The sequence below is a fragment of the Sceloporus undulatus genome, chromosome 1 (genome assembly GCF_019175285.1).
Source record: "Sceloporus undulatus isolate JIND9_A2432 ecotype Alabama chromosome 1, SceUnd_v1.1, whole genome shotgun sequence".
In the NCBI taxonomy this organism is placed as follows: domain Eukaryota; kingdom Metazoa; phylum Chordata; class Lepidosauria; order Squamata; family Phrynosomatidae; genus Sceloporus; species Sceloporus undulatus.
In genome coordinates, this window is record NC_056522.1 from 149,868,452 (window position 1) to 149,893,360 (window position 24,909).

At 38.2% G+C, this 24,909-nt stretch overlaps 1 protein-coding gene across 1 annotated transcript in view; it reads right to left on the reverse strand.

Moving 5' to 3' along the window:
• Positions 1 to 24,909, reverse strand: part of NBAS (NBAS subunit of NRZ tethering complex) — a 254,362-nt gene that overhangs the window by 55,418 nt on the left and 174,035 nt on the right. Inside the window, 5 exon segments of the mRNA XM_042464384.1 lie at positions 6,382 to 6,519; positions 9,879 to 9,955; positions 19,444 to 19,567; positions 19,826 to 19,939; positions 20,257 to 20,424. Of these exon segments, the coding sequence (XP_042320318.1) occupies positions 6,382 to 6,519; positions 9,879 to 9,955; positions 19,444 to 19,567; positions 19,826 to 19,939; positions 20,257 to 20,424 (621 nt within the window).

Below are 24,909 nucleotides of genomic sequence, written 5' to 3' on the forward strand. Positions count from 1 at the left end.
TTTAACAGACTGCCAGTATTACCAGAGAGTCAAGATCCAGCACACAAATAGCCTTACTACAGCTTCCAGTCAAGATTAGAGGTGGTTACTTAATGCACGTCTGCTTGAATCACTATCCTGGCTATTTCTCCTTCCAGTAAGCTTCTGGTGGGCATGGATAATTTTGATGCATCTCTGTATTATCATCATGTCCATCACTCCCATTGCAGATCGGCCAAGAAGAATTGCTCTGGGGCTTCAGTGGTCTTTCTTTTAAAACAAACTTGCACTTGAATATTATAATAAATTTCATTCAGGCAACTGAGTGGGCTGGAGGGCTGGGGAGAGTGTTCTGCACCAAGCATGGGAACAGAAGAGGCTCCTGTTCGAGGGGTGAAATTATCAATCCCTCCAGGATGTCAAAGAGTGGTTTTCTGCTCTAGTTATTTTCCCCCCAAATGGACCTCCAGTTGTTCACCAGCAAGAGATCTATGCAGTGGGTGGAGACCACCAGTAGGTATTTGAGGGGCAGAAAAATGCCTCTGGGCCAGGTTGGTAGCTTTGAAAAGTGCAGGAAAAGTGTCTTTGGGTGTACACAGAAGGGAAGAAGTGGCTCTTCTCACACTATCCTCCCACCCTGATTTCTTGTGTGCTGTGAAGAGGCTTTGGAGCCCTGTTATCCAGGGGGCCTCCTAGACCTTTTGCATTTCCCAGCAAAAGATGGCAGCCTAGCAGATGGGGCAGGTGACATGGGTGGTGGGGATGGGGAGGGGTCTTCAGTAGTTGGAGCCTGGCTCATCTGGAGAGGAAGTGGCTTTCCTACTCTACTCCACAGTCAGCCTACTTCACTTGCAGCAGCAGTGGTGACTCTTCAAAAGTTTGGCTTTCTTTCTTGGCCCACCCAGTTGTAATTTTCTGCTCCAGGTGAGCCACAAAGTCTTTACACATGATTAGAAATTTTGTGTTTCTTTTTTATTTTCTTTGAAATTCACAACTTATTGGGATGCCAATAACAATTGCCAAATGATGATAGATAGATAGATAGATAGATAGATAGATAGATAGATAGATAGATAGAAGCATGCAAGTCAGGCCTCAGGCCTTCTCTTCAGGACCACTGGGCCCCTCTAATTTGTATGGCTTCACTCCATCCCCCAGCCCCCGACTCCTATTCTGCAGATAGCTAAGTATTTGCTTGCTTGATTATGTATTTATTTGCAGCCTTGTAATTTATGTAGACATGGGACACAGTGATTCAATGGTTAAGATGCTGATTTTGATGACTGCAAGACTGGCAGGTGGGCAGTTCAAGGCCCAGGTGTTACAGGACGGAGTGAGCTCCCATCACTAGTCCCAGCTTCTGCCAACCTGGCAGTTCAAAAGCATGTAAAAGTGCAAGTAGATAAATAGGTACCACTTTGGTGGGAAGGCAACAGCATTCTATGCATCTTGGCCATGTGATCACAGAGTTGTCTTTAACAATGCTGGCTCTTTGGCTTAGTAACAGAGATGAACACCTCCCCCTACATTCGGTCACGAGTAGACAATCTCAACAAAGGAAAAAAAAATTACTTTTTTTACCTTTAGCTTTAATTTATGTAGGCTTACTTATAGGGATGCTTTTGTATATCCCGCAAGTGAAATCTGAGTGTGTATGTGTAACAGGCTCCATCCTCATCTCCTCTTCCTGAGTAGGAGAAGGAACCCCCTGAATTTTATCAACCATTATCCACTAATCCATTCCTCTTGACTCAGTAACCTTGTGCGAAGTTACCTGGGCTTTAACTTGCACTGCCCCCCCCCCCTTCTGACTCTGCAGAGACTTCTCTTTCTCCTGTGAGATCTGGGAATCCTATGCACACATGCATGCATATAGGCACATGAAGAATGTGAGAAAGAGGAGATCTTAAGACAAAGTTTTTATTCTAAGCAAGTAATCTTTCGATAGCAAAAGGATGCCTTGTACATGAAGACACCCTCCTTCAGATGTTATTTAGGAGTAGTTACAAAGTTATAAAACTGTCTCATGTCGTATTCAACAGATGCGAGAAAGAAAATAAGCCCTAACATGACTAGCTGAACATTCCTACTCTACTCAGAATAAGATGGTGTTCTGGGTGTTTGGATGTTCATGTAAAGGTGTAAATCTGGATTCTTTTTGTCCAGCCTATGCCCCAAGCTCTTAAGGATGGTGAAGTGACAGCATTTCCCCACCTGTCCTAAAGTTTCTAAAGTCTCATAGCACAAATTTTTTTATAATGTCTTATCTCTGAAGCATTTTGAAGCTTTCATATTTCTCCCAAACTGATCATCCTCACTGGGCAATGTGAAACGGGGCATCTAATTTTATAATATGTGTGTCAGCTATCTGTAAGTTCAATAGACATGGTGAAAGAATGCTAAGAGGCTACAAAATGAAATTATGATTGGAGTTGCTGAACAAGAAGTTTATATAGCAAAGTCTAATTAATTCCAGGACACTAATTACAGAACTATTTTACCCAAAGATATTTATCAGTATTAACAAAAGGAGAGATATTTCTTCTTTATTAGCGAAGATGGTTTAACTCAATATTTGTTTTATATCACACATTTTGACAGAAAGAGATAAACAATCCCTAAGGTATCTCTTCAAAATGGAATAATAGCACATTTGTGATAATACTCTAAATATACAGATAAGAAAGAACTCAGGTATTAGTATGTGTCTTCCAACCCACTCGAAATAATGTCTGGAGGTGCCTTATTTTTCTCAGGAGGAACTTATAATTTAATTGCTTTGAGTTCTGACAAATTCTTTTTAGGCAGATGAATAAAAATTAATGACAAGGACAAAGAAGGGATGCATATTATAGCAAGATGGAGAAAAGAAATTAATTAGCTACATGGGAACTAAATTACTTCTTTTGGAGGGGGGAAGCTGTCCTCTTTAAATTTAGTGGTCCAAACCTCTAGTGGTAATAAACCAGTACAAATGAGTGACTTTTATTTCAGTGAAGAGAAGTGTCCCTGACCCTACATTTAATTTCTTTTGGTCAAATATTTTAAACACTTATTAATACTCTCCAAAACAGTTTCTCAAAGCATTTATAGTAGCTATTTTAAAGAAGGATAAATGCAGAATAAGAACTTATATATATTTGTTGAGTAATACTCTCCTTAAAGATTTACAGATCATAATGAAATATGGTATACACATTTATAGAAAAACATTTCATTTAACTGTAAAAAACAAAACAAAACAAAACAAAACCCTTGGAGATGGCAATTTTCAAAGGGCCAGGCAGATTTCATTAATGAAAAGTCAGCTTACCCACTGGGGAACTTATTAACAAATTTGAGGTATACAGTATTTCTTATTAGAAACCAAAATAGAAGAGTATTAATGTACGTTTTAAGAGACCTTTTGCATGTTGGCATTAGCACAATGCTGCAAAAGTAGATTATTAGGGATATACAAGGTTACATATAGTAGAATCTTACAATTTAAATATTGAGGAAAAACTGCATATTTTGCAAACAAAATTAATCTCTAAAAGCAAATATTAAATGTTAGCTGAAGAGCTACATTTAACTACCATCATCCTTTCACATTTGCAGGTTAAGCTTTTGTGGATGTGATTATTCACAGATTACTTTATTTGTCACTGCTTCTGCTGCTTTCCTATACATGACCAAAAAAAATGTTCTCTCTAGATCCTCCAGCATGATTTTATAGTCAACTTGCACTGTGAGTTGACCATAGAATCATGTTGGAGGATCTACAAATGCCTAGAGAAGTATCCCCTCAAGTCATCATCATCATCATCATCATCATCAGTCCTATATTTGAATTTATCCACTTTTTCAGGAATCCTGCTCCCCTAAACCCTGCAAAAGTTAAGGACTAACAGGATAGCTAATTATTATCAGTGCTTCCATTATTTATTTATTTTTGCCAGTAACAGATCAACAAACAGAATTCACAGTAGTCTGCATCCACATTGTAGAAATTATGTAGTTTGACACCACTTTAACTGCCATAGTGCCATCCTACAGAATCCTGGGATGTGTATTTTTGTGAGGCACCAGCACTCCTTAGGACCTAATAAAACTACAGATCCCAGGATTCCATAGGATGGACATCATTCAAAGTAGTGTCAAACTGTATTTGCACCGTTACCCCACAGAATATCACAGGTTCCTCTTCACAATCTCATACTACCTTAGGAGTGAATGGCCTGACCTCCATTTAACGAAGTGACATAACTGAACTGCAGGAAAAAATTCACATACTGTACACCCAATCTTACAACCTGGCTGACTCAAAGGCTAATCACATATGACTGCTTCGTATACTAATCATTGCTGTTCTGCTAGTTTGCCAAACTGGGAAGCCCATGCCTATTACAAAATCATAGCACTATTATTGCATTTTAACTGCTGTGTGGATGCATCCTAGGCAATCCTGGATGAGTATTTTGGGAGTCACTAGAGCTCTCTAGTTGAGAATGCTAAATGCCCCTTCTGAAACTGCAAATCCTAGGATTCCAGAGGACGGAACCATAATAGCTAAATTGGAACCACAGCACTATTACTGTGTAATGCAACAGCATCCATAATGTCAGCATAACCGCAGATCAGAACACAGGACATCAGCTACTGAAGAGATACAAAAGCAGGGTGGGTTACTGAATCCTTACCTTGTGCACTCATTTACACCTAAAACCTTTCCCCAGAGCTGCTAAATGATATGCAAACTTCCAATTTCACTTTCTTTATTCAAGCAAGACTTGGGCAGTTAGGCAGAGCTGCTGAGAAAGTGACTTTTAATCCAGGCAGCTCCTGCCTTTTCCCTTATTTTGTTTTAATTTATTTGTTTTTAACTGCTTTTAAATATGTTTCTTTTCATTACGGTTAATTTGTTTATGTTTTTAAGTGGTACTGTTTCATTAATTTTATTCTTAACAGCTTTGAGTCCTAGTTATTGGGAAGCCAGCTTATAAATATAATTAACAAATAAAGTAGAAAATTAACATTATGTACTCTAAGACACACTTCTAGAACAATTTATTTTTGGTTTTTCTTACAGTTCACAAAATGCCTGTCTAAAATAATAGGACAAACAACATTGCCACCCCACATTAATTTTTTCATAAGTTAAGTAATGATTCAAAGAATTCAGTTTTAAAGAATACAGCAGGAGAGTTAAAATGGTGCACTTGAGCGAGCAATTAATGTTTGGAACATATTCAAGAATCAAGCGAAGGTACAATGTAGCCACTTATTATCTCTAGGACAAACTTGTCATGGATTAAAAAGAAACCATTTGGGACATCTGAAACTTTGCATAGAATTCCTCCATCTACTTATTATGCATTGTAAAACTCTTAAGACAAACATGAGAAAAGTCTGGGGGAGAGGGGTTAAATAACAAATGATCCATCTAAAGACCAACATCCTGTTTTCATCACTAGAAAGCATTTTTGGAAGCGCATTTCCAAAACATTTACAAGCAACATATGAAGGCAAAATCCCCCATCCATTGATTCCTTCTACATTCAAAGGCGTAATGCCCCTGAATATGGAAGTTCTTTTTGGCTATAACAGTTAATAATCTTCGAAAAACCTATCCTCTGGGCGTTTGTTTAATTCTTTATAAAAGTTCACTAAATTAGTGGTCTTCATCCTATGGCAGTGCAGTGCAATTTGATTAGGAGAAAAAAAGGAGAAGACTTTTGTCCTTCAGTCCCAGTTGCTGGCATCCCACATATCTCAGAAAACCATCAGTCTTGGGAAGAATGGTGAGATTTGTGAAAGCCTTCATGTTTAGTGGCAGCACAGGTTTAGACAGGGCCTCATACCTGGTAGAAAAGCACTGGGCTAACTGGTAAACCACACATTACCATATTCAGACGTTGCAAGCACCAGCTTGCTGATGCTTTATAAGTGTATAATGTTATGCTTCTGTGTTTTTTAAATAATTCTAGATTTAATAAATGTATTTTCTCATTGACCTGGCACAGAAATTAAACTGAAAAGGCTCTAATATTCCTGATTAACATCAGACCCCTTGATTTTCTATTGACTACCTTTCAACCTCAGGAAATAGTAAATACACTGCACAGTAAAATAATGCAAAGCTCGTGACTATCATTTTAAAATGGAGAAGATTTTAAAAAAACAAAAACAAAACTATAACTGCTAGTTAATATTCATTAGAAGCACATAATCCCTTTTGGCAAACATTGCATTAAGTAGTTTTCCTTTTTTAAAAAAAAGAACACTAGATAAAATTATGACATGCAGCTTGGCTGGAATAAGCTAGCGCTCCTGAACCAGGCTTAACTTATGTCCTGGATTTATTGCATAGTTTTTATGTTGCATATTAATGTAGGGGGAAAAATAATTTTGGAAACTGACCCTGTAGAGGGGGTGGCATTCGTCCTTGAAACATGGTGCCAAGCGAGCATAGATCTGTAGGCTATAGTAATAACTTGCCAGCTGGAGAGATAAAGCAGAAGGAGCCTGTTTTTCAAAGCACTTGTTGGCATCAACCACCTAGAAGGAAACAGGAAAGAATTAACTTAGCTACACCAATGTTACAATGGCAAACATGCCATCTCTTTAGTTCAGTGGCTGCTCTTGAATGATGATATGGAGAAACTGGTGCCAAACACATATACTCTGCTCAATGGAAAACTGGATGTGGCATGCAAACTTTTTAGAGCACATCTCCTTGTGTTCTAGAAGCTTGGAGTGGGGGAATCTTCTCATCACAATTTACATCCACAGTGCCTTACGTGCTGCTCTATTCCATTCTCTAACCACATGACTTTAAATACAAAATATCGTATATACACGACTATACATCAACCTCATGTGTAAGTCAAGGGCACGTTTTGGGACAAAAATTATGGATTTTGCTATGACCTGTGGATAAGTTGAGGGTAAAACCTAGGGGCATATAGCAAAGGATCTAAATAAAGGATGAAGCAAAGCAAAACTATGTCAAAGAATTTACAAATCCCAACAGACGTAACTCTTTGTACCTACTCTTAAAGCTGGATGGATGAGAGAATAGAGGGGGTCAGTGCTTCCAGATTATACTCTTGCTTTTCACCAGGGAATGGTTCCTTCTTTTAAATAAGAGTTAAGATACAGAATTTACATTGACCCCGTGGATAAGTCAACTCAGGTTTTTGGGACAATTTTTTGACCTACATTTCTAGATTATAGTATACTGTATACAGTATATTGACAAATGGCATGCTCTAGGGTTGTACTATAAAAGGTGCTTATCCAACCCACACCCACCCCAAGTCCCTCTAAAGTCTTACAATAAGTAAAGAAAATCTCTATCCCTAGACATCAATTTCACATGGGATAACTTTTCTGGTGCCACTATCTGGTACCAACTGTATATTAAGAAAAGATAGCAAGGGTCTGTTCGGTATATTTCAGTTTTGCTGATCATCATAAGTAAATATTATTATATTAGATTCATAGCAATGATCAAAAGAATGTACGTCTAATATAATATGATTAATATGTATGATGAGATGACTTAGGCTGCATGTGCACTGCAGAAATAAACCATTCTGACCACACTTTAACCATCATGGCTCCATCCTTTGGAATCCTGGGACTTGTAGTTTGTTATGGCACCAGAGATCTCTGATAGAAAAGACTAAATATCTCACAAAACTACAAACCCCAGAATTCCATAGCATTGACAGTTAAAGAGGTGTCAAACTGGATTATTTCTGCAGTGCACATGCAGCCTAAGAGGCCCTGACATAATTACCTATCAAGTTCCTTCACCAACATGTTCTTCTTACTGTACCTCCTCTATGCTTTTTGTTTCAGTAAGTTATTTGAGATGTGGAAGCATTTCAGATGCAGACTATGAAACATTGATAGCAGAGCACTGTATTGATTAAATGATTTAGTTACGATCCTAAGAGGTGTTTTAGCCCAATCAGTTCAGATCTGAACCTCAACCTTGATTCAGAAATCTAAATCTTAGTTCATCCCATTGGCTGTAACCAGATATCAACAAATGCCTAAAACGTTTTTCTCTGTTTGTCTGTATTCTTCCTCCTAGATGAATCTTACAGATACAGTATAAAGCAATTATACAAACAAGGTTATATTAGACAGATGGACACAAGGTGTTTTCTGTCATGCATATTTCAATTCTGATTTGTTGTAAAATAAATAATGGAACCATTAGTAACTTAATAAAGGAAACTGATACTATTTAATGACAGATGAACAGTACATGCTGTTTTAAATGGACCAGCCTTGCTCAGGTCCAGGAAAGGAAGTGCAGAGAACTTTGGGTGCAAGAGCAGTTCTTACAATTTAGGTTTTTAAAAGAGCCTATCCTCATGTTTATTGAGGACAAATATTCTGAACTTCACATACAGCATAGATGTGCCCCTAGTTAAGAAATCTGGACAAAAATAACCCAATTGTAGAGGACATGAAGAGGAGTATTCCATTACTTTGAGGGTAGGTGAAATATATGATCTGTTTTTTAAAAAAACGGGGGGGGGGGGGGGGGGGGGGGGCATTAATAAAAAGTGTGTATTTTATACAGGTTTCTCTAGGCAAGAAATTTGTGAGGTGACAGAAGACTAGCTGTGGGAATTACTGTATCATGCTGAAAATTTTTATTCCAGCTCAGCTGGTACCTAAGTAACAGAATATACAAGAGGTGTATGCTATTGTGGTGCATACAGATGCAGAGGCAGAAGGATCTGAACATTCCTAGAGCTGCTAGTCAAAACGACACCTTTTCCTCCCATGAAAAGAACAGGAAGGCATTTATCAGTTTTTGTAAACACACTATCTGTGTCCCTCTGAATCTAAGTTGATAATAAATAAGTTGATAAAGTTAATAAACAAGTTGATAATAAAAATGACAAGAACTGTTTCAGACTTGACACATTTCAAACATTCAGATAAACCGATGCACATACCCAATCACCCAAATCTAAAATACATTTCTATATAATAAGGATAATCTCAAAACACTCTCAACACAATCAGTAATGACTTGCAAAATCTTTTTCTAGAGAAGAGGCAGAGGTTTTTGTTCCTACTGTACTGGAGATTATTTGGGTTTTGTTGTATGTTTTGGTTCTAACTACTAATGCCTTTATTTAATATTTTATGTTGTCATTTTACAAAACGAAAATGTCTAAATGTTGTAAGCTACCCTGTGTGGTGCTTTTGCATCAGAAGAATGCAAAAGATAGAAATGTTTCCCCCCAAAACCCAAAGAACCTACCAAACCATACCCCAGACACAGTAGACAGTCTGGTAGGTAAACATGCTTCTTACCAGATGGCCCCTGTACCTAATATTATTTATGTTCCACTCAGTGGATTTTTGTAGAAGTATTCAGATTCTCTTTGATTATTTTTTAGAAGAAAATTGTTAGCTAATATAAGGTACAGTAATATTAATTGGCTTGCAAGATTTGGATTGGTTCAAAGAGACAAACTTATAACACAAGGTTTAAAAAGAGATCAATGCTAATTTCAGAAGAGATGCAAAGTGTTCTGTATTACAAGTTGAACTTGGAATGTACAAAGTTTGCTGGAATTGTACAGTATCATGGCTTCAAAAATTGTAATCCTCTTCTCCAACAGAAACTGACCGTTCCATGTGCCTGTTAACTGAACTGGAAGGATTGGCAGATTGAAAAGGCTGAGCATTTTTTTTTTAAAGTATTGTTTGTTCCCTCACCAATCCCTTTCCAAAGTATCAAACCTCATTCAAAACACAGTAGTACAGGAAAATCAACTGTTGAGCTGAAGCATGCATGCTGAGTTCAGGGAGATGATTCAGATGGAAACTAAGCATGTGAGAGATTAGAACAGAAAATAATATATCAGCAGTTAACATACCTGTGGTAGTGCAAGTAGGTAGGCAAGAGATAAGGTCATGTCATTTGGTAAAGCTTCACTGGCCAGCTGTAACAGGACTGTAGGACAGAAAAAAGAAATAAAAGAAAGCTGCAGTTACTGACTCTCTAACATTCAAACATACCAAGTTTAGTGTTTTCGTTGCTAACCATATTTCTCTAGATCTACATGGCCTGTATCCATTCAATTAAGCACTAATCAATGCAGCCAACAACAGATAATGTGTAATTAAAAAACCCGTCTTTTAAAGCTTAATTTCCAGCTAGAATGTTTTGTGCATTATCAAAACGAGATGAAATAATGCAGTGACAGATGTTAAATTGAAGGGTTAAAACATCTTTCATGCTGATTTACAGCACCTAAATCTGCTGGCTGTAAAACCAAAGCAACAGTATATGTTATGAACATTTAGTAAAACAGGCTGCAGGACAGCATGAAATGCTTCGTTTCCTACAACCTGAACATCTGTATTTCTTATCACCTGCTTTTTTATGTAACTTAAGATTCAATTATTAAACAACATTTTATCATATGAAAGAATGCAACAAGTCTTTCACTATTTTACAAACCATCACAACAACGGAAGGGCTACAGAAATTGATTATGAAAACACCCTAGTAGGTTAAGATGGTAAATATTCTTACAGTGAGAACTGGAGATATGCAACACTGGCAATTCCTTCTGAGGAATGGTGGCCATAGGAAGCTACATTGGGCAAACAGGCCGGTCTTTGCACCACAGGATAAATGGACATAAATCAGACATTGGGAGTGGAAATACACAAAAAACTGTTGCAGAACCTTCAGTGCTCCTGGGCATTCCATCTTGGACCTCAGAAAAGTGGTCTTTGAACAACAACAACTACTACTATTACTACTACTGAGGATGATTGGAAAGAGAAATAGAAGAACTGGAATATATCCACAAACTCCAGCCCATAAATAATGGGCTGAAAAGAAACCATTGTTTTCTGGCACACTACACATATTATAACACTAGCTAACCCCCCTCCTCCCAGTCTCATGAGGACTCTCTTGACCAGCATATATCTCCCTTCTGGTTCCCACACTACACTCCAATACTCCCACTACCATTCATATGGTTATCTAGTTGGCTTTAGACAATATTCTTCCTCCTGACTCATCTTCCAGCAACCATGAAATTGTCACTTCATTTCCATAATCACAACTTTTGTACTGTATTTCTACTGCTATGATCACACATGGCCTGCTTATATAGGTCTGTCCCCGGACCAGGCATTTTATGCAACTGAGGAAATAAAAAGTCTATGAAAACACATGCTACCAGCTTTTTTCTTTCAATTAGTCTCAAAAGTGGTACAAGATCCCTTTGCTTACTGATCTTATAAATTGGTTCAAACCCTATAGGATAGCTTTCCTATCTGTCCCAAAGATAAAAGACAAAGAATGCATTGTGAGAAAATTCTGAGCCACAGAGTGCCTCTCTGCAGCACAATTCAATGTCTGGGACCCAAATTCATAAGTGTAAATTGCTATTTAAGGGCAAAGTGTGAATTAGCTCTTCATTATGGACAACATGGGAACTGAACCTTCATTTTTAAAAATACATGTTCATAACCAACAATTCAAACTTATGTATGTTTATTCAGAAATAAGCGTCACTGTATTCAACAGGGCTTAATTCCCTGGTGTGCTTAATGTGTACACTACAGTTGAACTACGCCATCTGTAACATATTACTGTTATTGGTAGACAGCACAGTGTGATTACAAATTGCCCCAACACACAACAAAACAAAACAAAACAACCCCAACTAAAGACAGGGCCAAAGTCAGATGAAAGCCTTGCTGCTGTTTTTTTTAAATACACCACTGTCTGGACCTTATTATTAATATAATGTATGAACATATAAGAATCCTGTGTGTTAGAAATCAAACCTTTAAAAATCAGAGTGATTTTTTAAAAAAATAAATATGATTTAAACCCCATGTTTAATACACATGCTTCAGTAAGAAGCAGAATGAATATTGTTGAGAAATTATTACAGAAAACAATCATTGATCTCTGCCAATCTTTGATCTCCGCCAATGAAAGGCACCCGCAGCGTTTGTTCTCCACCTTCAACACTTTGCTTAAACCTCCCTCTCCTCCTGTCTCTTCATCATTCTCTTCTAATGACTTTGCTAATTATTTCATCTCTAAGATTACCACTATTCGCTCTGAGATAGTCCCTCCCGATTCTTCTTCTGCTCATAATCTTCTTTCGCCCTCCCCTAAAAAAAATTCTGTGCTTCCTCCTGCTTCTTTGGATGAACTCTCTTCACTTCTGAACTCTTGCAAACCTGCAACCTGTTCTCTTGATCCAATTCCTACTCGTCTTCTAATCTCTATAGCTCCCTCCTTTCTGCCCTCACTTCTCCATATCTTCAATCTCTCTCTCTCTACAGGCTCCTTCCCTCTGGACTTCAAACATGCTCCCATTTCCCTAGTTCTGAAAAAACCTTCTCTTGCCCCCTCCTCATTGTCTAGCTATCATCCGATTTCTCTTCTCCCCTTTCTTTCTAAGGTTTTGGAACGGGTTGTTCATTCTTGCTGTCTTGAGTTTCTTGAAGCCAACTCCATTCTTGATCCCTTTCAGTCTGGTTTCCGCCCACAGCATTCTACTGAGACAGCTCTCACTAAGATTTCGAATGACCTTAACAGGCCAAGGCTAATGGCCTTTACTCTGTTCTCATCCTTCTTGATTTGTCTGCAGCCTTTGACACCGTTGATCACTGTCTTCTAGTTGATATATTTTCTGACCTTGGGTTCTCAGACTCTGTTCTTGACTGGTTTAGATTTTATTTGTCAGGACGATCTTTTGCAGTGGTCACAGGTGGTCAAACTTCATCCTCTGTTCCCTTATCTGTTGGAGTTCCCCAGGGCTCTGTTCTGGGTCCCCTTCTGTTTTCTCTCTACACACTGTCCTTAGGTAAACTCATTAGCTCTTTTGTTTTTTCCTACCATCTGTACGCCAATGACACCCAGTTGTATCTTTCCACCCCTGACCTTTCTCCAAGGTTTGAACAGCAAGTCTCGTCTTGCCTCACAGCTGTCTTGCAGTGGATGCGCCATCGGCGTTTGAAGCTCAACATGTCCAAAACGGAGCTTCTTGTCTTTCCTCCTAAGCCCACCCTTCAACACTCCTTTTCTGTCTCTGTGAACAACACTTCTATTCAACCAGTCCAGCAAGCCCGCAGTCTTGGTTTTATCTTTGACTCTTCTCTGTCGTGTATCCCTCAAATCCAGACCACAGCCAAGGCTTGTAGATTCCTTTTGTACAATATTGCCAAAATCTGACCATTTCTTTCCGACTCTACTGCCAAGATCCTGGTCCATGCCTTAGTGATCTCACAACTTGATTACTGCAACATCCTTCTGGCAGGTCTTCCTCTTTCTTACCTCCGTCCTTTAATTTCTGTCCAGCATTCAGCTGCACGCATTATCACATCCGCCCAGCGCTCTGACCATATCTCTCCTTTGCTGGCATCCCTTCACTGGCTCTCCCTCCCTTTCCGCATTCAGTATAAGCTCCTGCTGTCCACATTTAAAGATCTCCATGGGCTGGCTCCTCCTTACTTATCAGACCTTCTTTCTCCTCACCTTCCCACTCGGGCCCTCCGTTCTGGTAGTCAAGGTCTACTGTCCCAACACCAGGATTTCCTCTGCCCCATCTCGGATTCGGACCTTTTCACTCGCTGCGCCTCACTCCTGGAACCTTCTCCCCCGCAAGCAAGAGCCATCACTTCTTTAACCAGCTTCAAAACGGAGTTGAAGACCGTCCTGTTCAGAGAAGCGTTCCCAGGCCTTGCATAATTGTTGCTTGCCTCCCTGGATGAAGATTAACCATCCATTATGAAGCCAAGCCCTCCCTCCAGTCCATCTGCCTTGGTCCAGGCCTTGGAGGTAGAGAGGAACTGCTGGACCTTATCCCCTTCCCCACCACTACTCCCTTCTCCTTTTGTGTGGTGTCTTTTTAGATTGTAAGCCTGAGGGCAGGGAACCGTCTAATTAAAAAGACTGTTTGTACAACGCTGCGTAAATTTACAGTGCTTTATAAATAAAGGTTAATAAAAGAATTGACATTGATCAATGCTATGTTTAAAGTGGGAAAATCTGTATTATTATTGATATTTATATCACAATTCATTTCAGAAGATAGATTTAAAAATGGCAACTACAAGGTGCTTCACACTCTCAACAGAACTGACAGCTTTCTTTCTCTCAGCAATTAAGTTATTGCTTCTCCTCTCTATGACATTTAAAAATAATCCTAGGAATGGAAACACAATGATGCAGAACTCATATTTCTGGGAAGGCTTATTGATGAGAGACCGATAGGAACGCTGTATGTTTAAACATTTTCAATTTTGCCATTAAATCCAGATGTGGCTGACTAGATTGTCATGCTATTCCAGCAATCACTTGCTGAAATAATTGATTCCGGTAGCTTTCATAAAGGCAGGCGGCTATTTTTTTTCCTGCATGCATGTGCACTCAATTTTAATTGGAGAATTATCTTACATTATGCTGTTATTACTATTCTGTTAGGAAATGCCCATCACTATGAGAGTGGTAGCAGCCATTCATTCACATGCATGCACACTTCCACCTGACCATTCACGGCATATTATCAGACTTAGGAGACAAACCATACAAAAATGAACAACGAAAGTGTGTCTTGTCTCAGTCTTTCCTAGTGGGCCTAGCACTGTGACACCCTGATGATTCTGCTAAACCAAAACTGCTAGTGCCATGTGGTAAGACAGATTCACATCACAAACCATGCACTATCTTCTCTTATTTATTTTTCAAGAGTTATGTGGACTATCTATATACTTTCTCTCACACAAAGTCATATCAACACATGTGTGTGTGTGTGTATGAAATAAAAATGATATCAGATTAGATCATATATTGAACAGTTCAAAGTTTTTTTTTTTTTGTTTGTTTGTTTTGCTTTTTGGACATTATAGAGTATGAGCCAATGAGACCACACTCCTTCCATTACCTCTGATCCACTCGGCGGCAAGGCAGAAACACAAATGTACGATTTTCTTGGCCTTTAAAAAAAATCCAATGCTAGTTATCTTCTTACCATATCTTGGATATATGATTCTTTGTATTGTTAACCCACTGATGGAAACATTCCATTATGTTTGTGAAAAGAGGCGTATATGGAATCTATTGATAACAAAATGCTGTGCAATGGGTTTTTTCTACATTCTTTGGCTTTTTTTCCATAGTTAAGCTGCAGAACTTTGTTTAAAAGTGATTATCAAGTTTCTCTTTCAATAGAGTGCATAATTAATTTCTAGATTAGGTCCATTTTTTTGGAATTATAGCACATGATGGGTCACACAGTGACACCCTGCACACATAAATCCAGAAGTCTCCTTGTGCACTTTGTCAATTGTGATTGATTTTCCGGGAGAGCCAGTGCTCTCAGAACCGCAAGTAACATTTATCTACATGAGACTGAGTCAGTTATAAACGACTGGGCTTCTATGAATGTCCATATAGGTACAATTGTATAAACCAAATTAATTAGGGTGATTTTTCTCTTTTAGTAGCCTTGGCTGAATGAACAAATTTTTAAAAAAACTGCTCACTGTTCACAATTTGGAGTTAGGCTTTTTAAAACAAAGCAAAACAAAGCATACAAACTTCAAAACAAGTGATGTAATTTGTAAATCTGTACAGAAATATTCTGAAACAACCCCTGAATCTGGTGCTTTCCCATTATATCCCTTTCACAACGCACTGATGCCTAGATGGACTTGGCTGCTATTAAAAATGTAGAATCTTTTTGGTATTTGTTTCATTTCTCATACTTTAATTTCACTTGCTTTTCTTGAAGGAATTTCAGATGGGAAATAGTTTTAGAATACAGATCAATTCAGATAAACAAATATCAGGCTGAGATATACAAAGGCCTCATACTGCATGTTTTGCCCTCAATTGCCCTTTTTGGGTTAGTTAATCACAGATTTCTATCATATTCAAACCAGAAAGTTAGAACTGCCAGCTTTGGAATAAACCAGGATCTGAAATGAACTCCTAATTCTGATTTATTTTCTTATTCCTATAACCACTCTTTCATGGTTTAGCCCAGTGTTTCACAAATTTTGGTCCTCTAGGTGTTTTGGATTGCAACTCCCAGAAGCCCTAGCCAGTTGGGCCCACATCAGGAATTCTGGGAGCCTTGGTTCAAAACTGATATACCTGAGCTCCCAAGCCTGCCTCTTTGTCCCCATTGACGGCAGTGCCCTTCTGGTCTTGGGGGGAGGGGGGCTCTGAAAAGACACTGGAGGCAATACACTGAACATTTATACAAAAGAGATGAGGGAATGAATGACATTTGGTATGAGGAACCATATGAAGACAAACCCCATAATGAAAATGGGAAAAATAAATCACCAGGAACCAATGATATCTCAATTGAGTTGCTACAGTATCCACAGACAGATACAACTTTAGTGCTAACTGAAATATGCCAACAAATATGAAAAACAAAGAGGTGGCCAACAGATTAAAAATGCTCAATATATAAACTAATCTATAAGAAAGGAGATATAAAAGACTGCAGCAACTATTGGACAACAGCACTAACTTCACATGCAAGCAAAATAATGCTCAAACTTCTGCAGCATAGACTCCAACCATACATGAAGAGGGAAATTCCAGGGGTGCAAGCAGGATTCAGAAAAGGAAGGGGCACTAGGAACCACACTGTAAACATACAATTGCTAATAGAGTGCACCAAAGAATTCAAAAAAAGAATCAGCGTGTGTTTCATAGACTACAGGAAAGCATTTCATTGTACAGATCACAGAAAGCTATGGAACACAGTCAAAAGAGGGAGGGGGTGCTACTACATCTGATAGTACTGATGAGAAATCTGTACCAAGGACAAGAGGCCACTGTCAGAACAAAATTTGGGGAAACAGAGTGGTTCCCATTAGGCAAAGGGGTCAGGCAAGACTGCATCCTATCGCCTCACCTGTTTAACTTGTAAGCTGAAAACATCATAAGAAAAGCAGGATTAGAATCAGAAAAAGGAGGAGCTAAGACAGGGGGAAGCAACATTAACAACCTAAGATATGCAGACAACATCATATTAGCAGAAGACATTCAGGAATTGGAATAGTTAATAAGGAAGGTCAAAGATGAAAGTGCAAAGGCAGGTCTGATGCTGAACATAAAGAAAACAAAAATAATGACCACAGAAAAAATACACAAATTCTATCTAGACAACAAGGAAATTGAAATAATTAAAGAATTCCCATATCTAGGATCAAACACTGACCAGAATGGAGACCACAATCAAGAAATAAGAAGACTCGGAATGGGAAGGGCAGCTATGAAAAAACTGGAAAAGATACTGAAGAGCAAAGACATACAACTGAGCACTAAAGTCAGAATTGTTCAAGCCATTGTATTCCTAGTTACCATGTATGGATGCAAGAGCTGGACAGTGAAGGAAGCAGACAAAGAAAATCAACTTGTTCAAAATGTGGTGCTGGAGAAGAGTACTTAGGATACCATGGACAGCCAAGAAGACAAACAAATGGGTTCTTGAATAGATCAGATCAGAGCTCTCCTTGGAAGCTAAGATGGTCAAATTGAGACTATTGTACTTTAGCCACACAATGAGAAGGCATGGATGATTAGGAAAAACAATAATGCTAGGAAAGATAGAGGGTGGAAGAAAGAGAGGAAGACCACAAACCCGATGGATAGACTCGATCAGGGGGCTTATAGGCAAGGGCTTGAAGGATCTGGGCAAGGTGGTGGAGGATAAGGATTCTTGGAGGTGTCTCATCCACAGGGTCATCATGAGTTGGAACCAACTTGAGAGCAACTAACAACAACAAAAAGTCCAAAACGTCTGGAGGACCAAAGTTTGGGAAACACTGGTTTAACAGAATAAGAAACTTTGGATAATTGATCCTTCATCTGTAGCACACATAGCAAGGAGTAAACAGTTGGCATAATGTTGGAGCATTTGGACAGAAATTTATGTATACCTTGGCTTTGTAAGCACCAATTTATCAAGTCATCTTTCCTTCAAAATGGTAAGGCAGCTAAGCTTTTCTCTCACATACATAAATATACATATAGAGAAATTCCAACCCCATTAGTTTTAAAATGAATTCCCAAATATAATACCTATATAATACTTTTAGTTGATTGTAAAAAAAAGTATGCATTTATTAGAAATATGAGAAGTCGAGTAATGAATCTGAGGACAGTCAATGATAATCTTGGAAAGAATAAGAAAGTAGCACTCAGTTATGGATTGTGACTGCTGAAGGGGAAGATGACACAATGCTAAGAGAAATGAACTGCAAATTACCACTGTGAACATCACTTCTCATCAAGCTATGCTATGTATCACATCACTTAAAATTAAAACACCAAGAATATCAAGTTCTAGGTATGGTCACTTGTTAAGAATACATGACATAGGAACACAGAAATGGTGTTGTAAAGACCTAGCTAACTGTGATACTATGTGCTAATGTTACCTGAAAACTGAACATGGTTCTTCAGTAGAGCACATAGCTGGATGTGCTGCTTACATACAAATCTGACTAATCCCATAACCACAGCTCTCCTATGCCAGCAGGATTAATGAACAGCACTCTTTCAATGAACAGGGGAATAGATAAATATTTGGGATTTACTCATATTGAAGCACATTGCAGAAGACTTCTGATTTTTCATCTCCACTTTAATTACCCAGAGATCTCAAATAACCACTAAGTAAACTGAGTTTATTAGACACTGTGATGCATATGTAAATTTACAGCGCTTTATAAATAAAGGTTAATAATAATAATAATAATAATAATAATAATAATAATAATAATAATATCATCATATCAGATGTACAGACTAAGTAACTGGGAAGCTCAATCAGGACATTGGCAGTTATCAAGCCACTATATGTAGCAATATTTTCTTCCTGAAAGAAGTTGGCAGCATGAGCTTTCACCAACTTAAGTCTACTTCCTCTGATGCATTTGGTGACCATTCCATCAAATACATCTGAGGAAGAAGACTCCAAGATCTTTCTACATACTGATTCTACAGCCTAACACAGCTATATCTTTGAATATTTTCTTCCAACAGTATTGTGGAAAACACTGGGGTTCCTTGAAAACATATTTAGAGTTACTCAAATAATAAGATCCATAAGGACAAAACAGCTTGCCAACTGTAGTATTTTTCTTCAGCAGTATGTTAGATGGACGCTGCAGCAAATTGACAGTTCAGAGAGACTGAAACTCAACAAGAACACCCAGTATCCTCTAGAGACAAAATGCATAGTCTGCAAAGTACCCAGAATATTGTACAATACATGCTGTTTTCTTGGCAGATAGACAATGCTCCCCTGAAGCATGCAAGCAGTTTGTGAGGGGAGAAAAATGTGAAAATCAGTGATCTAGACATCTGTTAGATTATTGGCCTACGAAAAATTCCCAACTGCACAAATACAGAACAAAATCCATATAGTTTACCTTCCGTAGCAGGAAAGAGATCAGGGCCTTCACTCTTAGTCAAAGCCAGTTTTCCTGTTCTCAGCAATACTTCTGCAAAGCTTTCTGAAGGATTGTACTGGTATGCAGAGTAAGTAAATTCATTCTACAGAACAGAAATGTTAATCAATATGACTTTAAAAGGCTTTTTCTGTCTGTGTGATTTTTGTATTCTCTTCCTTGTCTTCAGATGTAGCCCCCTTAATATCCACCATTTTCTCAATTACATGCTAATCAGAGCTGATTCACTATCTAGTAAAGATTATTAACCATAGTACACAATTTAAACATTCATACTCAACTGACTGTTGCCCTAAAATGTACTGTTTTTAAAATTTTAAAACAGAATGTGTCCAAAACTTACTTCCGCAAGGTATGGATTATCTATCAGAGATTCATAAAATGGATGACAGCCTTGTTTTTCTATCGCTGCATTTGCTCCACTGGTGCTTTTTAATACATCTCCAAACTCTTGGCCCTTTCAAGAACAAAACACAGAGAAACAAGATGTTAAAACAATGTGGTCTCTTAAGAGAAATTTTCACATTTCATCAGATATCAAGAGAGATTGTATCACAGTGTAGTAGTGTGAGTAAATGAAAATCTGAGCTAAAATACCTGAGGTAAAATATATAACACTCAAAGGCCACAGATACATCATGTTTCCATGGATTTTCCATTCACCCTCAGAGGCCCACAGCAAAACAAACAAAAATGCAATGAAGAATAAAATAACAGTTTATCTAAATTGCCAATGGCAAAGAGCTGAAGAACTACCATATGGCTACTTCTTACATGTAATGGACGAAGATAAGTTAGTGACTTCTTCCACCACTGTCGATCGCTGACAGCATGCAGCATAGCTTTTGTGGTCAGAGTTGTGTTAGAAAGAACCTTCATGGTTTTAGCTGTGGTCCACTGCAGTAGGTCAGCCGACTGACTTGCGGGCATGTGGCTGTCAACCTGTGAGTTCATGCAACACACAATCTATAAGCATTCAATACAGGCTGTCAGATACATGTTCTTTTAGAAAACATGCATTCAAAAGGCTTGCAAACCACCATAGCAGCTGAGCAACTTCAAACATCATGTACCTTGCAAGTGTACATTTTGATAAAGGGCAAAACAAGCACATATAATGCACAGACACTGAATTTAGTACTGAAAATATTTTGAAAGCTGTATTTTTTCACTTGAATTAAAATTAGCACTGCTGTTAACAGCCATTTATATTGTTCGTTGTCATAACAGTTCTGTCTTCTGAATTTTACAACACCGAACATAGCTACAGCATAGTTTGATTCAGAGCAACTGAAGAAGAAGAAATCAGAAATGTCTTGCTATATTGCAATAGTAATTTAAGCTTTCTGTTTTATTAGTCACTCAAATAAATATATGTTAGAGGTGAATAACTGCATCCTTGTGAGATTCAAAACAGTACAAATCCAAAATGCTTTAAAAAACACAACTCTGTTGTACTAGTAAAGAATGCTAGTTCAGAATATGCATTAGTACTACGAGTTTAAGCCAGCAAGATATCAAGGGGCTAAATGAACTGATGAAATTATTGAAGGCTTGCATTGGGAACTTTCATTCCCAATGGCTGCAAGGAAGTTAGAAGTTAAAGCTTCACAATACTAGCAGTAGAAATAATTCATTTTCAATCCTTGAGGTTATTATAGTTGACACTTGAACTTCAAAAAAGTACTGCAGTAATCAAATGGACCTCTGATAAGACCTGTAGCAATTACATGCGTGTTTGCACAAAAGTCCATACTTTCAAATTCCCTGGGGGAAAGGTCTGTGTGGGAGGGTTGCTATTATTTGGTAAGACAGGTTAGATACTATTCCAAAATAAAGATGCTTCATTCTGCAAAGCAGTTTGACTAGGAAACTCAGCTGAATGGGTTGTTATTGGCTATCCAAGAGGGACAGATTCTCGGGACAAGAGGAAATGCCTTCATAAATATCCATAAAACATGTTACTTCTTTGATGAACCCTTTTAAAAAACTTTATATGCCCATCTACCCACATCAAATGTATTTTTAGAACTGCCATAGAGAATGTAAACTCTTTATCAGTCCTTTATTTTAAGCACCCTCGGGAGAATGAAGAACAGATAAAAGGATATACCTATCAGAATATCACCCCATCAAGATATTGTGTACAACAAGGAGAGCAAATCTGAGCTGCTTCGGCCACATGCCACTCCCATGAGACCCAGTCGATTTCCTACCCTTGATTTTATTTTTGTAAAAACTGAAGAAGGCCCCTATAACCTCTGGGGACCATGGGGGTAATGTGTGCTTCCTTCCCCAAACTGTTTTCGATTGGGGTGGGTGAGGTAAAACCAGAAGTTACTTCTAGTCACTTCTTTTTTTTAAAAAAATGCTCTCTTCTGGGCTTAAATATGTATGGGCAGGAACAATAAAGGTATATATGTGTGTGGGGGGGGAGTTCAGTTCAAAAAGAGGGAGCTGTAGGGGCATGAGGGCAGGGTGATCAGATGTCCTAACTGCAAAGGAAGACATCTTGAATGTAGGGCGTTCAAGAAAAAATATAGGACATTACAAAATAAAAGCTAAAAGCACTAATATAAGTTCATGCTACTTAGCAAATTACGCTGCTTAGCAATACTTAGTAATGCTTAGTAATAGAGGACTTTTTCTAATTCCTCATGGACAGAAGGTTGAAATGAAAACATGTCCTGAAAAAGAACATCTGATAACCCTGCTTGAAGGAGGAGTAGCCATCTGATGTCCAGCAGAATGCATCTATGGCCTAGACAGCTTGGAAAGTTGTCCATCAGTAGCACAGGGAGTGAGAGAGAGCTTCAGCCTTTGGTATGCCAAGACTTATTTTCCACATCTCTGGATATCCAAACAGAGATGTACAGTTCAATGCAGGCGACTCACATAAACATTGAACAAACACAGACCCAGATTGCCCAGCTAATTACAATGTGTTATGTATATATTAAAAAAATGACCATGCACAACTGATATACCCACAATAAATGCAGTATCAACAGATTGTATTTAGGTATTATGGCTCTTGTGGTTATCTGAAGATCTAGAGGGGAGGATTGGTGCACTCGTACTCCTATCCAAATGAATGTGTCTGACTGAATTGAAATATCACATCATTTAACCCTAACATTATCAAAAGCCAAAAGGAAGTTCAGGGGGAATGGATCCTCTGGAGATCACAAAAATAAGCATGTTAGTAACAATCAAATATGCACTAAAATATAATTATTGGTACCAATTAACTATGAACACTTGACAAGAAAACACTGAATGTGAGATCATTCCTATGAACAGACCCCCCACTATTATTCCACTAATTTGGACATGAATGTTGCATTTTAAGTGCTAAAGAAATAATACATGATAATGATTTGGAGTTCTGAAATTATAAGTTACAAATACATTAACTAATAACGTACGGTTATATTTCTATCTTTCTATATATTTGAAATAACATTTCTGCATCTAACATAGCACCTAAATGTAAAGCTCTCTATTATTAAGAGTCATAAAAAGATATAAAGAGAGGACCTCCTGCCAACCACTGAATAATCACTTAGAAATTTTAATTCTTTCTTCTCTAACTGAAGGAATGCATGCTGAGCAAAATATGGTAAAAGTTTTCACTCTCCTTACAAAATATATGACAAAAAGATGCACTGAGATGTATTTAAGGAAAGGAGAAAAAATGCTACCTCTTTGAGCTAAATTTATTCTCTTCTGAACAAGTATAGTTGATGAAAATTATTTTCTATCTCCTGACTCTAACTATAACCCACACTGTCAATTGATGTTGGAAAAGAAGAAATCTATGTATATGTTTGAGAAAGCTTAATCAGATTTCTGAATAATGAACGCTGTAGTCCTAAAATACATAGATGGGAGTAAATTCCAATGGACACAGTAAGCATCTATAGGAATGCACTGTTAGAACCTTTAATTTTTCTAATTATTTAAAGGCTTATATTTATGCAGTGTGAATCAGGCAATGAGCCTGAACACTGAAGTGCTGAATCTATTGGGAGGATGCATCTTGAATACAATTTGAACTAAACCCCAGGGATGATTCACCACTCCAGTGTCATGATAGCCACAAGCCATCACTTTGACCACAGTGACCCATGCCCTTTCTTCCAACACAAGAAAAACTGTTTAAATTTCTTGTTTCTTCCTTTGAGAATGAAATTAGTGAAGAATTACCAAGTCTGGACCTATCCAGTATAGAGCTTCATTGGTTATAACAGCACTTTGAAATTTGTCAGAACAGTCTGACAGTCAATGAAGCTACTACAACAAGGAATGTGTATGTTCCCTGGAATCAGACTTAGAAGATTATCGCACCGGGGTTAAAACGTTTCCCGGTGCGTTCTAATCTGCACGCGTGGGGGCGTGCACGGAGCGTGATGGGAACCCGATGGGGCCCAGAACGCTAGTTTACTTCACACAGGAACGCTGCCACCGAGCGTTCCCATCAAGTTCCAGGGGACGCCATTTCTGGGAAATGTTTCAAAGCGTCCCTAGAAATGGCATCCCCTGGAACACTTGGCGGCGGCGGCATTCCTGTGTGCAGTAAACTAGCGTTCTGGACCCCATCAGGTTCCCATCATGCTCCGTGTGCACCCCCGCGCGTGCAGGTTAGAACGCACCGGGGAACGTTTTAACCCTAGTGCGATAATCTTCAATGTTAAGTGGCTGCAGGTCACTGGACTATCCGAGGTTTCAAAGCATTCTTCAAAGGCAGCCCCACATAACAACAACAGCCACCCAGAGAGGATGCAATAAGGGCATGAGTCACTGTGGTCAGATCACGGGTCTACAAGGATGGGTGCAGCTGGTGCACTAGCTTTAAGTGTGGTTTGTTTCTATAAGATCATACTTCAAATAACAGGGATTCTATAAGATCCTGATCTGCACACTACCAACATGCGGGGGGAAATCATTCACTGTTCTATTATTTCATTAAAGAAGAAAGTAGGGGGAAAGGTAGTAATTTTCATGAGTAAAGTATTTGCAAGCATTTGTAAAAACAATGCAAAACATGCATTTAAGGCAGCAACTTGTTAAGTGCTTTCCTTAGTTAATGAGACTTTGTACAGTAATTACATTTCTGTATTACAATGAAATATAAATAAAATCCTATTTTTTTTTTCAGGAAAAGATACACAAGTGTTAAACAGTTAAGCATAAAGTTGGACCCACAGCAGAGTTATTTATATTTTATCATTATCATTAATGAATATTTTAACATTAATGACTATGTTTTAATCTCAAAGAGATGGTTATAATATTTTGAATACATAGGGTTGTAACAGCTTATAAAGATTTTATTTCAGTTTTTGTCCAAGTACTTCCAAATTAGACACAGAAATTATTATAATAAATTACAGCAGCATAAAAGGGGCAATTAAGGAGAGAATC